This window comes from Maylandia zebra, linkage group LG16, assembly GCF_041146795.1.
Source record: "Maylandia zebra isolate NMK-2024a linkage group LG16, Mzebra_GT3a, whole genome shotgun sequence".
In the NCBI taxonomy this organism is placed as follows: Eukaryota; Metazoa; Chordata; class Actinopteri; order Cichliformes; family Cichlidae; genus Maylandia; species Maylandia zebra.
The window spans coordinates 34,001,326-34,012,170 of record NC_135182.1 but is presented as its reverse complement, the minus strand read 5'-3'; the positions used below and the strand labels follow the sequence as shown (position 1 = coordinate 34,012,170).

General features: G+C 44.9%; 1 protein-coding gene across 2 annotated transcripts; it reads left to right on the top strand.

Moving 5' to 3' along the window:
- The first annotated feature begins 6,621 nt into the window (after positions 1-6,621).
- On the top strand, positions 6,622-10,538 carry LOC112436200 (olfactory receptor 52D1-like). Of its 2 annotated transcripts, XM_076874879.1 has the most exons (3): positions 6,622-9,137; positions 9,253-9,338; positions 9,544-10,538. In XM_076874879.1, the coding sequence occupies exon 1, from the start codon at positions 6,622-6,624 to the stop codon at positions 7,591-7,593; it is 972 nt and encodes a 323-aa protein (XP_076730994.1). In that variant the 3' UTR covers positions 7,594-9,137; positions 9,253-9,338; positions 9,544-10,538. The 2 variants fall into 2 exon arrangements, with proteins under 2 accessions (XP_076730994.1, XP_076730993.1); XM_076874878.1 differs by having other exon boundaries at positions 9,253-10,538.
- Positions 10,539-10,845: the final 307 nt, after the last annotated feature.

Below are 10,845 nucleotides of genomic sequence, written 5' to 3'. Positions count from 1 at the left end.
GTTTGAAGGATTGAAAGTTGAAGCTGAAGATGTACAGTGCAAATCAGTTTTTCTACATGACAAAATGTTTCTTTTTACTGTATTAAGTAAAAAGAAATGATCTGTTAAACAGTAAGAAATAAATGTGTACAATTGCAAAAAAAAAAAAAAAAAAGATCTGGTAGCTCATTTCTCAGCAGCAGGTGAGGCCAAGAAGCACCACATCCCACACACAAACTACCAGCAAAGGCCTCCCCAATAGGCGTGTTCTCTCCCTGCTGTTCTTGACCCTCTAAACTGATTGACTAGAATGCCTTTTATTGTCACTATACACATGTACAAAGAGATTGAGAGCATCTCCTACCCAGTGCAGACATGTGGGGAAAGAAGAAAGGGGGGTGAGGTGCACAGTTCTGTGGCACTGTATACATATGAGCAGGTCAATATCAAAAAATATCAAATATACAAATACTGAAAAAAAATAAATAGTCTATATTTACAGTGAGGTATTTTGACATAAATTAAATATTGCACAGTGGTGGTAGTGGTTGTATATTCTGTGTATAGAGGAGAGGCTTGAATTGGGGGGTGAAACTGTGTCGTCGGTTCATGTGTGAGTTCAGGGTGCTCATGGCTTTTGCAAAGGAACTGTTCCTAAGTCTGTCAGTGTTTGTGCTGATGCACCTGTAGCGCTTCCCTGAGGGAAGCAGGTCAAGCAGGTCAAAACCTGGGTGGGAGCTGCCCTTGATGATGTTTGTTGCTCTGTTGAGGCAGCGGGTGAAATAAATGTCTGACAAGGAGGGGAGAGGGCAGCCAATAATCTTCTGTGCTGCCTTGATTACACTGTGAAGCTTCACTCTGTTCCCATCTGGTCAGCTGCCGTACCTTACTTATAGGCAGTATGTCAGCAGGCTGTCAATGGACGAGCAGTAGAAGATCAGCAGCAGGTTGGAGTCCAGTTTGTGCTTCTTGGAAAACCGGAAGGTGTGGACCCTCTCCAACCATCACTGTTGATGTATTGGGGGCCTAAGTCAGTGCTGTGCCACCTGAAGTCGACAATGATCTCTTTGGTTTTCATAATGGTCAGTGCTAGTTTTTTCTCTGAACACTATGATGTCAACTTCAGGACTTCCTCTCTGTAGACTGCCTCGTCTCCCTTTGAGATAAGTCTGACTAATGTGGTGTCTTCAGCAAACTTGATGATGATGTTGTTGTGGGTCGAACTGCAGTCTTAGATTTAGAGACAATACAGGAGTGGGCTCAGCACACAGCCTTGTGGGGAGCCAATGCTCAGCATGCGAGTGGAGGAGAGATAGGGGCCAAGTCTTACAGTCTGGGGCCGGTTGGTGAGAAAGTCAAAGGCCAAGAGTGACCAGTTTGGTGAAGAGGATATCCAGGATGATTGTATAGAAAGCTGAGCTGTAATCCACAAAGATCATCCATCCATCCATCTGCTTATCCGGGGCTGGGTCACAGGGGGCCGCAGCCCTAGCAGAGAAGCCCAGACCCCCTCCCCACACCAAGGCGTTCCCAGGCCAGCTGAGAGATAAAATCTCTCTAGTATGTCCCAGGTCTGCCCCGGGGCCTCCTCCTGGTGGGACATGCCCGAAACACCTCACTCAGGAGGCACCCAGGATGCCTGAACAACCTCAACTGGCTCCACTTAATGTGGAGGAGCAGCTGCTCTACTCTGAGCCCCTCCCGGAAGACTGAACTTCTCACCCTATCTCTAAGGGAGAGGCCAGCCACCCTTCAAAGGAAGCCCATTTCTGCCACTTGTATCCGTAATCTCGTTCTTTCGGTCACTACCCACAGCTCGTGACCATAGGGGAGGGGAGGGATGTAGATCGACCAGTAAATTGAGAGCTTCGCTTTTACACTCAGCTCTCTCTTCACCACAACAGACTGGAATAGTGTCCATATCACTGCAGCCTCAGCACCAATCCATCTGTCGATCTCCCACTCCCGTCACTCGTGAACAAGACCCCGAGATACTTAAACTTGTGGCAGGAACTCGTCCCTGACCTGAAGTGGGCCTCCCACCCTTTTCCGGCTGAGAACCATGGCCTCAGATTTGGAGGTGCTGATTCTCATTCCCACTGCTTCAAACTCAGCTGTGAACCGTTCCAAAGCGAGCAGAAGGCTATCACCCGATGAAGCCAACAGAACCACAAACTAGAGATGAGATTCTGAGAACACCCACAAACCAAGATGGCGGCGTGTGAACAACGCGAGGCTCAGTGTCTCTCCAGAATCTGCTATTTAGCGGTTTTTTATCTACTTTTAACCAGATTATTTGTCCAGAATTGCTGTGCGTTGCTGACCTACAGCAGACAAGAGCTTCTGGACATCTGGACTCATAACTCCAACAGTTTTATCGCCGATCTCCGACTCATCCCAGAGATCTCCAGGACACCGGAGGCTGCCCACTCTCCCCGGCCGGGTGGAAGTGCACGCAGACGGCGCCGAGATCGTAAACAAAGGCGAGGTAGGCGCGGAGGGCCACGGGCTAAGCTAAAGCTAACACCACACCGGCTGCCTTTACCCAGTATTTTCCTCGCCAATGTCCGTTCTCTGGCAAACAAAATGGATGAAATACGGCTCTCCATCACTAACAACAGACGGATTATGGACTCAAATGTCATGTTTTTCACCGAAACATGGTTGAACAACAGCTGCCGGACAATGTTATCGAGTTAGCAGGACGCCACACACACCGAGCCGACAGGCTAGCAGATGACTCCAGCAAGACCAGAGGTGGAGGTTTGTGCATTTATATTAACAATGCTTGGTGCATGAACTTCACTACTACTGAGAGTCACTGCTCACCTAATGCGGAGTTTTTAATGGTCAAATGCAGACCTTATTATCTCCCCAGAGAACTCACTTCGATCATACTCACTGCTGTGTATATCCCCCCCGACGCTAATGCTAGGTTGGCCATGAAAGAACTTTCTGCAGCCATTAACAAACACCAGAATAAACACCCCGAGGCTGCTTTTATTGTTGCTGGCGACTTCAACCATACCAACTTAAAGACAGTCCTCCCCAGATTCCACCAACATGTCTCCTGCCACACCAGAGGAGACAAGACTTTAGACCATGTGTATTCCAACCTGGCTGGAGCCTACAAAGCCACACCCCTCCCCCACATTGGACAATCGGACCATCTCTCCCTGTTCCTTACACCTCGGTATTCACCACTCATCCAACGTGTGAAACCTGCTGTGAGGACAATTAAAGTGTGGCCAGAGGGGACAGACGCAGTGCTCCAGGACAGATTTAAAAACACAGACTGGAATATGTTCACCCACACAGACCTGGACCAGTACGCCTCATCTGTACTGGATTACATCTCCGAAACCACAGACAGTGTCACCACCCAGAAACGGATCACCATGTACCCCAACCAGAAGCCTTGAATGAACCGGGATGTTCATCTCCTCCTGAAGGCCCGGAACACTGCCTTTAGGTCAGGAGATGCACACGCCTACAGTACAGCCAGGGCTAATCTACAGAAGGACATCAAAAAAGCCAAACACCATTACAAAAAGAAGGTAGAAGAACACTTCTCCAACTCCAACCCCTGACGTATGTGGCAAGGACTCCAGACCATTACAGACTACAGGACCACCAAACCCTCCCCCGCATCCTCTGATGTCTCCTTCCTCAACGAGCTCAACAACTTTTATGCTTGTTTTGAGCGAGGGAACCCCACAACCACAACCAAAGCAGACGTGACGCCAGACCACCAACCTCTGACTCTCTCCCCCACCGATGTAGGAGCGGTGCTGAGCAGGATCAATGTCCACAAGGCTGCAGGTCCCGATGGCATCCCCGGGCGTGTTCTCAGAGTGTGTTCTGGGGAGCTTGCAGGAGTGCTCACAGACATATTCAATCTGTCCTTGGCCCACGCTGTGGTACCGGCCTGCTTCAAATCCACCTCCATCGTCCCGATACCCAAAAACTCCAACCCATCTTGCCTCAATGACTACCGCCCAGTAGCACTCACCCCCATCATCACTAAGTGCTTAGAGCAGCTGGTCCTAGCACACTTCAAATCCTGTCTCCCCCCCACCCTGGACCCCCACCAATTCGCATAGCGCCAGAACAGGAGCACAGAGGATGCAGTCTCCATCGCACTGCACTCTGTCCTCTCACACCTGGACAACAACAACACATACGCCAGAATGCTGTTTATAGACTTCAGTTCAGCATTCAATACAATCCACCCCTCACAACTCATCAGGAAACTGACAGACCTGGGCATCAGTTCCCTCATCTGCAAATGGTTACTGGACTTCCTGTCCAACCGCCCTCAACATGTCCGGCTGGATAACCGCTGCACATCTACAATCACAATGAACACCGGTGTACCACAAGGCTGTGTGATGAGCCCTTTCCTCTACTCCCTCTTCACCCACGACTGCAGACCGGCTGATGGTTCCAACATCATCATTAAGTTTGCAGATGACACCACGGTGATTGGCCTCATCAGTGACAACGATGAGGCCGCCTACAGGGAGGAGGTGGATCGTCTGGCTGAGTGGTGCGACATAAACAACCTGCTGCTTAACACCGAGAAGACCAAGGAGCTCATCGTGAACTACAGGAGGAATGCTGACCCACATCCACCCATCCACATTAAGGGGACGGCTGTGAAGCGTGTGAGCAGCTTCAAGTTCCTGGGAGTCCACATCTCCGAGGATCTCACCTGGACGACCAACTGCTCCAAGCTGGTCAAGAAGGCTCACCAGCGCCTCTTCTTCTTGAGGACTCTGAGGAAGAACCACCTGTCCTCAGACATCCTGGTGAACTTCTATCGCTGCACCATCGAGAGCATCCTGACCAACTGTATAACAGTCTGGTACGGGAACTGCTCTGCCTCGGACCGGAAGGCGTTGCAGAGGGTCGTGAAAACTGCCCAGCGCATCACCGGAGCACCACTTCCTGCTATAAAAGACATCTACAGGAAGCGGTGTCTGAAAAGGGCTGGGAAAATCATCAAAGACCCCAGTCACCCATTACATGGACTCTTCACCCTCCTGCCCTCTGGGAGGTGCTACAGGAGCCTCCGGACTAAGACCACAAGGTACCGGAACAGTTTCTTCCCCACAGCTGTCAGACTCCTGAACTCTGCCTCCTGACATCTGACCCACGTTAAACTCATGGACTGAACATACACACACACACACAATGGACAACTGTACCCTCAAACACACAATAATAACATGGACTGAACCACCACTCACAACCACTAGCACTTTATATAGCCTCTAGGAATTATCTACACCCTCACTTATCTTAACTGCACTACTGTATAGCTCTGTGTAAATAATCATTCTGTACATACGATAATAATTTTTAACCCTACAACTGTTTACAACTTGCATAGTTCCCATTTCTGTATAGCTGTATATCTCAGATTTCTGTAAAGTTATTTATTTCATATTCTGTATAGTTTTTCATATTTATATCCTGTCCATATCCTGTACATAGCTTGTACTCACTACAGCCTGTACATACAGTGGGGCAAAAAAGTATTTAGTAAGCCACCGATTGTGCAAGTTCCCCCACCTAAAATGATGACAGAGGTCAGTAATTTGCACCAGAGGTACATTTCAACTGTGAGAGACAGAATGTGAAAAAAAATTCCATGAATCCACATGGTAGGATTTGTAAAGAATTTATTCGTAAATCATGTTGTATCACTCCCTGCCCCACTCTATGGGTTCCAGGTTCATCTGGTAGATGCCCTCAACCCAGCCAGGGTTTGCAACCCTCGCCACTATCTTTACCAACAATCCTCTGACACAAGGAATGATACAACAACCAGCGATGACTAATATTCCCAAAAATACAGCCAATGAGCACATCACTGATATAGCCACACCTTTCCATTGTCCAAACACGGATGCCACCCAGGACTCCGCTGGGTTTCCGATACCTGAGTGCTCATGCATCGTTTTAGACAAATTTTCCGGCCCTCCAGAGCTCGGGTTACTGAGCCATCTGGGGCAGTATTGTTGGGGATAGAGGTGCAGAACATGTCTCCGAACATAGCACAGACGCCCCCTTTCCTCTGCCAACAACATGTCAAGGGCCATTCGATTCTGCACTCCCATCAGCGAAGTCGGATTATTCTGCAAACCCTTCCATGGCGTCCCTGGTAAGGCTAGAGAGTCTCAGCAAGTTGTAATGAACGTAGTTAATGCGGTCATCATTCTTATTAGGCGTTATCCAAAGGAATATACTTTCAAACCCCGAAGCTACTGGGTCTGCCAGCTTATACTCGTTTGTAACTCCCCTGGGCACTCCTATGGAGTCTATCCTAGTCGGAGAGTTTAGCCAGGGGTCATATGCATGTATACCCTGGGTCCCTCTTTTTTAAATAAAGTTGTAAAACGTTTTAATATTTCTTTTTCAAGAACCTGCAGGTTTGTTTTATTATGTGTTTAGTACATGATACATATTAAATCCCCTGTGATCTTCCAAAGCTGTGAGCTTTCATTCCAGATCAATGATTGGCTGGTTTGAAATCCCAGCTCACGTGTTGCTGTTATCTGTACCTGATAGAGGAGAGAGGAGAACAGAGACCAGATACAGTGAGCGACTAGGCTTCACTTAGGTCTCTCAATCACAATGAATAATGTTTCTGTAATAACAACGTTTTTTCTTTCAGGTTTCAATGAAACAGTCAGTCACAGGTTTGTTCTCTTTTTCCTCAGTTTGTTGTGTTACTGCATCATTTGCCTCGTCAATGTTTCTCTCATTGTGATCATCATCTTGGACAGCAACCTCCATGAATCAATGTATATTCTGCTCTGTGTCTTTTGCATCAATGCACTTTATGGAACAGCAGGTTTCTACCCCAGATTTCTCTGGGATCTCCTCTCTGATGTTCATCTCATCTCATATTACGGTTGCCTTATTCAGACTAAGGTGATTTATTCTTTTGTCTGCGGCGAATTGTCGATTCTTGCACTCATGGCATATGACAGATATGTGGCCATATGTCAGCCACTGAAGTACCACTCTATCATGACAAAGCAAAGAGTCATTAGGTTTGCTTGTTTTTTGTGGTTCACAACTTTCTGCATTGTGGCTGTGAATGCCTTTCTAACATCCAGACTGAAGTTATGCAGCCCGTATATTTCCACACTCTTCTGTGTGAACTGGATTATTGTTCAACTCGCTTGTTTTCCAGCACAAACTGCAATCAATGCTATATCTGCAAATATTACAATAATTATTTATTTGCTTCATGGTGTTTTTATAGTTTGGTCCTATATGTATATCATTCAAACATGTGTAAAGTCTATAGAAAACAGGGCAAAGTTCATGCAAACATGTGTCCCACATCTCGTCTCATTATTTACTTTTGTTGTGGCAATACTTACTGATATTATAAGTATGCGACTGGGTTCGAAAGAGTTGCCTCAGTCCCTTCAAAACTTTGTAGCATTAGAGTTTCTTGTCATTCCTCCTATTATGAATCCTCTGATTTACGGTTTCAAACTGACCAAAATTCGAAAACGATTTTATAGTGTTGTTATTTTAAAAGTAACTAAATTTTGTTTTATTCGATCAGAAAATAGTTTCACACACAGCTAAGTGTCACACCCATTGTTTGACATCCATTTTAAAATAAGTCCAAAAAAATGTTTAATTTTTACTGAAATTTGTGTTTTATTTGGAGTTGTCTGAAAACATGTCTATTGATGTGAGCGGATATGACGTTTTATTATTTATCTGCAGATGATTTACATTTTGTAGATGTCTTTGCACTAAATGTATTTTTGATGGTCACCTGCCTAATTACCAAAAAAACACTGATATGTAGAAAGGCTGTAAATTTCACTGTCTTTCTTCTCATTACTGTTCAAGGAAATAACAGGCACCATGGAGACTGCACATGTGAAAAGGATTAAAAGACAAACTGTTTTAGATGTGGCAGCACTATCAGAGTGTCAATCTATTTTGATATTATGCTGTCTTATAAATCTGATCCACAACCACATGGATGTGAAGCAGTTTTAGTAGTTTTCTCAGTTTTATCCTCTTTTTCTTTAACACTTATTGAAACAGTCAGAGGTTTTAGCAACTGGACCAGTTTTAGAATTTCTGCTTAATCAAACATGAAAGTCTGTTTTTACTTAACACTTGTACAATTAAATGGCTTTTCCATTATTTGAAGGATTGAAAGTTGAAGCTAAAGATGTACAGTGCAAATCAGTTTTTCTACATGACAAAATGTTTCTTTTTACTGTATTAAGTAAAAAGAGATGAGAAATCTGTTAAACAGTAAGAAATAAATGTTTACAATTGCAAAAAGAAAAGATCTGGTAGCTCATTTCCCAGCAGCAGGTGAGGCCAAGAAGCACCACATCCCACACACAAACTACCAGCAAAGGCCTCCCCAATAGGCGTGTTCTCTCCCTGCTGTTCTTGACCTTCTAAACTGACACTGTCACGGTCTGCCGGGGCAAGCCGTGTGGGAATTATTTAGGACCAGGAAGCGGCAGCTCGGGTGCACCTGAGTTTAATGACAAGAGAAAATACAAACAGCAAACGGTGCGGGTGGACATGAAACTGGAAAACCTAAACTGGGCAAAACTAACAAAACAAACCAGAAATGACGATGCAGGGAGGTCAGGGGAAATACACGGGGAAATACACGGGGAGAGACACAGAGAAACACAGAGAGACACAGAGAGACACAGAGAGACCGTGGGAAACAACACAGACGAACCAGCAATGAGGACGGGTGAACACACACTACAGTATAAATACACATACCAGTAATCAGGGGATGGGAAACAGGAGGGAAACATATCTGGGGGACATAACAGCTGACGAGGTAAGTGTAACCCATATTTGAGTATGGCTTAACTAGAATACACCAGAATAAAAGAATCATTAATCTAAACAGCACACTTCATTTGTAATGAATAAACCATAGGTGCAGCCGTTAAGGAGTTAACTGTTCTGGTTTAGACACGTGCTACTCTAGGCCAATGAGCTGCTGAAACGTGGTACAGGCTCCGCCTGCCGCCCCTGCCTAGGAGGACACAGATTTTTCTTTTCTCTCTTCCGCTCGCGAACCTTCCATGAGCAAGCTAGTGAGGAAACGAGACACGGCGATTTACTGAGACGAGGTATGAAAAAGAGTAATATAGACGGAGAGCTAGCACTCACTGTTTACGAAAGATTGTTTTACTGTATGTATATTGCTAAGACGAGTAATTAGCTGGTTCTTTTTACATTGCTTAGTCGAGAAAGGTCGGGAGTTAGAGACGACGCCATTTCATCGGTCGTGCGCCATCTTGCGCTGCTCCGTCTTTCTAATTCTGAGATCGGTGAGCAAAGTGTTTTACTTGTTCATTATTTATCTGTGTTTCATGAATGCCTTGCAAGTAAAATGTTCCAGTGTTTAATGATAATTGTTTAGGAATGTTCTGTAGGAAACTTTGTTCAATTTACTGAAACCCAGCAGTTGAAGTGAATGTGTGAATTGTGATTTTATGAGGAACTTAATATGTCCCATGACACTGTCGTTGACAGGTCAGGTTTTTTTTCTTTTGTTTGGTTTTGGGGTTTTTTTTTTTTTTGTTTCTTTGGTTTGTATCTTCCTGGTGCATTCCAACGGATCCTGAAATTGATGGCGAGCCAACCCCGTTGAAGGACCAAATGACTTTGTTCTGTCCTGCACATCAGAGTGTGGTAGGCCAGATGCAACAAAACAGAAACACACCACGCCATTTTGTACTCGTAGTCCCCCTTCTTCACACACATCCCCCTGGACTCACGGGCGGGTGGTTTTAAGGACTCGTTTTACGGACTCTGTACATTCCATGAATGTGAACAAAAGTGAGTGTGAGCGGTTGGAAATAACCCTCCAGCTGATTAACTGTTGCTATTTGTTAACGAAGTCTGTGAAAATGCAAATAAGTGTTAACATTTATATGCTGATGATTGAAATTGTGGTTCATTGTTGGATGTGAACTGTACCTCTAGAAAGGGTGCACCCAGGTAAGATTTCTTTTTTTCCATCAAGTGATCACTGTGATTTTGCCAAAAGGTATTATTAAGAGAGTACTGGTACCGAAAGGGAATAATTTCATTTGTAAGTGTTTTGTATGTTTGTCATAATGTCCTGTTATTTCTAATTGAAAAGAAAAATACAATTCCGGTTATTTTTCAAAACTCGCGGTTGTCTGAGTCTCATTCAGTTCGCCTCTCCTGTACGTAGCCGAACCTACTGGTCCAAATCTTTGAGCTCTTTGATGTCAAATTTGGGTGACATACTCTTGTTTTGATCTGGGAGTATTCGAAACACGCACATGAGTGCTACATAAGGGAAACGTAAACAGAACACAGACATAAGAAAGAGACCTTCCAAGTAAAACAGGAAACACATACAGGTAATGACACAGACTCAGAAACGCAGACTGGACACAGGGATACACGGGCAGAAAGAAAAGAACACTAACCGAGGAAGAACAGAACCAAAATGACAATAATAGAAAACACAAAACGCTGGGTCAAAAGGACCCAGGTTCCTGACAGATTGACTAGAATGCCTTTTATTGTCACTATACACATGTACAAAGAGATTCAGAGCATCTCCTACCCAGTGCAGACATGTGGGGAAAGAAGAAAGGGGGGTGAGGTGCACAGTTCTGTGGCACTGTATACATATGGGCAGGTCAATATCAAATATACAAATATTGGAAAAAATAAATAGTCTATATTTACAGTGGGGTATTTTGACATAAATTAAATATTGCACAGTGGTGGTAGTGTTTGTATATTCTGTGTATAGAGGAGAGGCTTGAATTGGGGGGTGAAACTGTGTCGTCGGTT

Excerpts from the sequence above, each read along its gene's own strand:
- LOC112436200 (XM_076874879.1), top strand. The coding sequence starts at position 6,622 with ATGAATAATGTTTCTGTAATAACAACGTTTTTTCTTTCAGGTTTCAAT.